The sequence below is a fragment of the Stegastes partitus genome, unplaced genomic scaffold (genome assembly GCF_000690725.1).
Source record: "Stegastes partitus isolate 25-593 unplaced genomic scaffold, Stegastes_partitus-1.0.2 Scaffold328, whole genome shotgun sequence".
NCBI lineage: Eukaryota > Metazoa > Chordata > Actinopteri > Pomacentridae > Stegastes > Stegastes partitus.
Window position 1 is genome coordinate 364,513 of NW_007578059.1, and position 6,000 is coordinate 370,512.

At 40.7% G+C, this 6,000-nt stretch overlaps 1 protein-coding gene across 1 annotated transcript in view; it reads right to left on the minus strand.

Moving 5' to 3' along the window:
- Positions 1-5,914, minus strand: part of LOC103358732 (guanine nucleotide-binding protein G(i) subunit alpha-2-like) — a 58,915-nt gene extending 53,001 nt beyond the window's left edge. The window contains exon 1 of the mRNA XM_008283810.1: positions 4,985-5,914. Within this exon, the coding sequence (XP_008282032.1) occupies positions 4,985-5,102 (118 nt within the window). The 5' untranslated portion in view covers positions 5,103-5,914. The remainder of the gene's footprint in view (positions 1-4,984) is intronic.
- Between the last annotated feature and the right edge of the window lie 86 nt (positions 5,915-6,000).

Consider the following 6,000-nt stretch of genomic DNA (forward strand, 5'->3'; position numbering starts at 1 on the left):
TTCATTAATATTATTCATTACACCCATCCTTTTCCTGCTATGAAATGTCTGCAAGAAAAAATGTCTGTTGTCAGATACCATCAGCACTTGTTTAAAACTCTTAGTTGTAGCATAATTACATCAGCAAACTCTGTGCAGGCTGCTGCACTATTGAGGTAATACTTTCTCAAGATAGCTGGGACAGCTGTGGCTAAATTTTAGACTGGTGTAACTAGCAAGGTTAGCATAGCCTGTCCAAATGGGCAAAGTTTGAATGAAAATACATTAAAACTATATTTCATGCAGCCAGGATAACTGAAAAAAAAACTGTAACAGGCATGATGCAGAAATTGCAGTGTTTATTTTACATCACTGCAACTGTGCTGACTAAAGTGTTATTTACTATTGAGAAGTGATATTTGCCCACGGATCATGAGTGACAGGCTGTGAATAAGAAGCATTAATATTGGTAGAGGTGTAAAAACAGCCATCAGTAACAAAAATCAGCTCAAGCCAGCTGTGAGCCACTGGTAGTATCTATATGGCACTTACTTTATGTTTTTCACAGCAGACATTCAATAGTTTTCAGCGATTTCCATCTAAGAAGATTGTATAACATTCACCATTCAAATTTATTTTCCCAGATTTTCTTTTTTGAAGCTGATATCATCCAATAACTGCTGCATGGCTTTAGCAAAATATGCAGATTAATACGAGGCTATCCTCACGCACACTGCAGAGGCCAGATGTAAAAGAGGAAGAGAAAAATGAGTGGTTTCTTATCATGTGTGTTTAAATCTTTTGTTCTGCGGCTAAAAAAAAATGTAATTTGTAATAATCTCTGGTATTTGGTAAAAAATAAAATAAAATAAAACAACTGTGCAAGCTTTTCCACACACACACACACACATATATTGTTTGAAGACATTAGCAGCACATTGTCCATCGTGTGGTAGAAGTGATGTAATGTAGCTGCTGACTTTGTTTTATGTTTTGCATTTCATATGCTGATAGTGAATAAAACCAGCCGCAGGCTAAACTGTATGTCAGCTTTACATTGTTACATGTGGCAGCTGTGTTGTAACCATGAGGAACTGTATAACGGAATCCAGGCCAATATAATGCTGTAGGAACAACCACGTCATAAACTGAGTTTGTAATGTGTAGTGCAGTGCATGCCTTAAATATCATACCATACAACAACAAGCCTACTATCCTCAACAGAAATAAACAACAGTGCCGCTGTCTCGGTTGTTTTTAAGATTGAAAATAGACCAAACTGTTTCTCTTCTGAGAACACCATCAGCATTTCTCAGCCACAGCCCGATAAAACTGTATTTTCCTTCATATATCACCTCTGCCCTGTCAAGCTGACAGCTGTGGGGGTAAAAGGCTGTATACCACTGCACATATGTGCCGCACATTTCTTTAATATGCACACATATTGAAGATATTTTTAGTACAATGTCTATAAATTTGTGTTAGAAGTAGATGCCTTTCTACTGTGCCCACAGGCTGCAAGCACGGATTCAGTGTGCCAATGTATTTACATAACAGCACTGCCTGTCAGGCCTCTGAGCAAATGTGTTTATGTACAATTAAGTCTATTAGGACTGAAGCGTGTGTGCGTATATTTACAGTGCTCACAGTGAATCATGCAGAGGTATTTCCTACAATATTGCTGTTCACACAGTTTCAACAGAACACACTGCCAAGAGGAACTTTTCATTTGTGCTGAGCTTCAAAAAAAAAGGTTAGTGCACCAAAGAACAGAGAAAATTAACTCAAGTGAGCAGCAACATATTTGTTGAGGACAGGGAAGAGATTAAATGTCAATCAAAGACCAGAATCAGCAGGGAAGCTTGTGAATGAATGCTTCCCGTTAATGAAGGCTTACGCCTCAACGGCATGAAGTCCTCTCTGCTACATTAACTAATGGCTTTCTCTGGGGAGAACTAACAAGACAAAACAATCTAATACAGCCTTCCCTCTGGTAAGGCATAATTAGAGAAACCATGGAAATGTCTAATTGCATTTGTCTGTTTGTACCAGGTAAAATGTAAAAGAGCCAACATTTTGATTAGGTTTTTGGTGGTTAGACTTTCTTAGTTCGTTCAATGAAGGCAGGGATTCAGAGTTGATTCAAAGAGAGATTCATCATTTCCGTCTCTGTGTACAGCTAGAAACGAGGCTCATACTTGAACGTAAACCGCCTCAGCTCATCTCAGAGTCTCTAGTGTTTGCTTCAAGAGGGACACGGGGCTACAATTCAATTCATGATTTATTAGACAGACAGGATGCACATCTTTCTCACATGTCATGAAGAAAGCAGTGAGATTATTTTCAGATGTTCCAACAGATACTATGGCAGCACATAGCTAAAAAGCAAACCTGGAGGTGTGATGTGACACCTCAGGAACAATGTCACACTTCGATCCCATATCTTTCTCCTCACTATAGATCATTATTTCAGCTACGACTGTAAGCTGCAACAATGCATTCTTCAGTCAATGTATTGCATGTTCCAAGAAAGAATAAGCATTAAACTGAAACTGTCATTACCATAAGTCCACCGGCACAAGAAAAGAAAGGAAAAGGAAAGCAGACAGACCTATATGAGGGTGCAAAATCTGCATTGTGTCTACCCTTTAGGTAACTTGAGTGTAAAATTCACTTTTTAGAGAAAAACAAAACCCAAGTTTATATCCAGGTGCAGCCTTCACATGCTGTGACATGTTTTTCAAACTGCACAAGTGAAGGGAAAAGTCTTCTTTGCCTGACTGGGTCTTTGCGCACAAATTCACGAACCCTCAGTTCAGATTCAGACCTCTCCTATAATTCCCCTCAACCCTCACACACTGCACCGGATGGTAATTACTGATATGAAACCTGCTGTATAGGGCATAGTATGTAATTAGCCTTCTAACCAGGGGCACAACTTAACAACCAGCCGTCTCTCTTCAAGGAGTCAAGAGAGGAAAACACAGTAAGTGTTCCTGAAGCAGAGTTTTCTGTGTTCTGTCTGGACAGATGATGATTCTATGATCAACATTAACTGTTCCAAAATACATAAACTGTAAAGACTACTAAGCACCCTTAAATACCGCATTCTTTCAGATTTAAACAAACTAGGAACAAGAGGAAAAAATGTTCCACTCACACTGACAAGCAGTCATATTTGTTTTCAGTTAATTGGTCCATACTAGACACTCTCTCAGAGTATGTTCCTGAAAATGTACCACATGGGTGTTAATTAATGTTTCACAATATTGTGTTTTTTATTATAGTAATTTTAATGCAGAGGGGAAAAAAAACTGAAAAAAAATCTTTCGAATTTAGATTCTTCTGTTCACTAGATTCACATCAGTTTTTAATACGAGTGTAAGTTCAGCCAGGTGTCTTCAACAAAACCTTAAAAAAAAAGCAAAAAACAAAAAAAACAGCTCACTGTTCTTTTTTTTTTTTTTCTAAATTAAAACTGTGCTGGGTCCCTTGACACAATAACTGCAGTGACACTGTAGTGAGGCTGTAAAGCAATGATCATGAGACAAACTATATCACTGATGCAGGAATTTACTGATGTCAGCTTTTAACGCATGTGTACTACAGCCGTTGACAATTGCTACATCCGGAGTTTGCGCATCTCTGAAATGGCTTTCAAGTACGGATGTGCAAAATGCACAGAAAACGGTATGTTTGTTAAATTAGCACGTGTGAAGTAAATCTAAAATAGGGTTTTTCTGAGCTCAGAATCTGTCTTTGAGGTTTGATTACGCACCTCAGTAAGCACGATCGATCCACATACAGGAAAGGCAATTAGTCTGCTACCTTATTTGATGGAAATCTATGCATTTTCCTGTTATTTCCGATCATATTAACAAAATAAAACTTCAATTAACTAAACTGGTTGGAGAACATAATTTGGCACTAATTTTTTATCACTGTGGTGGCTCTGGCTAAAGATCTTATGGCTTATTGGAAAGTCTTACTACTTGACAGCCATTTTGGTAACACTCCCCCCTTGCAGTTATTTCAGCCACGCAAGCTCAGGTTCCTATCTAAATGAATGGAGGGAGAGCCATAACTGTAATTTCAATGGTCAAAGTTTGGTGACTTTGCCCCTAAAATAAGGCTTGAAAAGCAATCCCCAACAGGATACAACCTCCATCATTTTGGAGCTGGTTAAAACATCTCTGGAGGGTGCTAAAAATGATTCTATGCAGGAAAAACCCTACGACAGGCAAGGTGTTTGTATGGTTCTGACATTAAATGACTCTGTAGACAGCAGCAACATGTCCAGTAGTGGCATGCAGCATTCAAACTCCTAACACAGAACGCTACAAGAACCAGGGAGACATTTAAAGTCAGTTGTGCAGTGTGCATGTGGTATGCTCCAGCCAGTGCTGGGAACGGTCAGGGCTGTTCACCCTCTATCAAAATGCCAGCCCCCTCATTATCAACCAGACTCTGCCATGTCTGACCCTTGAGTCCAGTCCCTGCCAAGAGGAAACCTCCCCGAACTTGAAGCCGCCTCTTCTGACCATCTTACCACAGCTGACCTCACGAGAACGCTCACACTCTGTAGGGTTGTGAAACTGGCTCCTATAATTTCCACATATGCCTGCTAAACAGGGACAGAAGCTCCAGAGGGTTGTTTCTAGTCCAAACTTTCCCAAGCACTGTCAGAGGCATAGGGGCTGAGTGTTTGTGTCAAAGCATCTGTGAGACTGAAGGCAAAGCACACAGGGGATATGCTAACACACTTTGGATGAAGTTTGCAGGACTGCAACCAACACTTGGTGGCTGCCACGTTTATCCCTTTAGGGATTCATAGAGGTGGTTGGGAATAAAGAGTACATTAAAAAAAAAAAGGCATGGCTTAAAAATCCAATGAGATTTTACTCGGTTGTCAAGTGTGCAAGTTGCATAATTGGTCTGCAGCAGTCATACATGTGGCACTTTTGCAACCCAGCGTTAGCGTTGTGACAGAAAAAGAAAAACTCACCCAGCAGCAGCAGTTTCACTTCTCTGGCCGCCTTCTCTCCATCTTCTCTCAGGTTTTTATCAATCATTTTTGACCTCTCGGCCGCGGCTTTGTCTTCCTGACTAACCGTACAACCCATGGTTCCCAGTGCACGCTTCAGGTCTGCTGCTTTAGTGGCAAAATATCACCTGGGAAAAAAATAGTAATAATTCACGGCTCAGTCCGAACCCCCTCCTTTTTTTCTTCTTCTTCTTCTTCTTCTTTTTTTTTTTTTAAGTTAAGTAAGGCGACTTCCCTTTTTCTTTTGGCGACAAATGTGACGGTGCAGTTACGGAGCGAAAATCATTAAAAAAAAAAAAAAAAAAAATCAAACTATTTCCTTTAACGATGTGAACTTGGGTTTCTAGCTAATTTACGAAATTCCCAAACACTCGCTCGGTTGCTTCAGTCAGTTGTTTTGCATTTGTGGAGGTTTTGGGGGATTTTTTTGCGGTAGTGAAGTTGTCCAGCGACCAAAAACAAACTTTTTTCTCTCTCTCTCGTGGTAGGTTTTAGCTTTAGTCCTTACATTAGGGTTGAAAACACGAAAATGAGGCACGAAGTTGAGCACAAAAAAAAAACAACCAAAAAAAAAGTATTCCAGCTGTTGAAAACGGAGCTCACAGATTCCTGCCGCCGCCGTAGCCGCTGCCCGAGTACCGGACACACTCACCACTTCTTCTTCTTCTTCTTCTTCTTCTGAGGATGTTTGTCTTTGCTGCTGGTTGTCTGTATTTTTTGGTGCTTTTTATTCCGTTTTGCTGTTACGCATTCTCTGCCCCGCGTTGAGATTTATCACGTTTGAAGCCACACCCGTAGCCGCCGTGAAGTTCCCCTCTGCCAAACAGCGAGACAGCGCCGTCACCTCCCAGGCCAACAGCAGCAGAGCCAGGCTCCACCGGAGGGGCAGCAGCAGAAAAAGAAAAACCGCCCACTCCCGGGGCATCATGGGTAATGTAGTCAAAGAGGGCTGCTGCCTTCACGACCTGCAATCATTC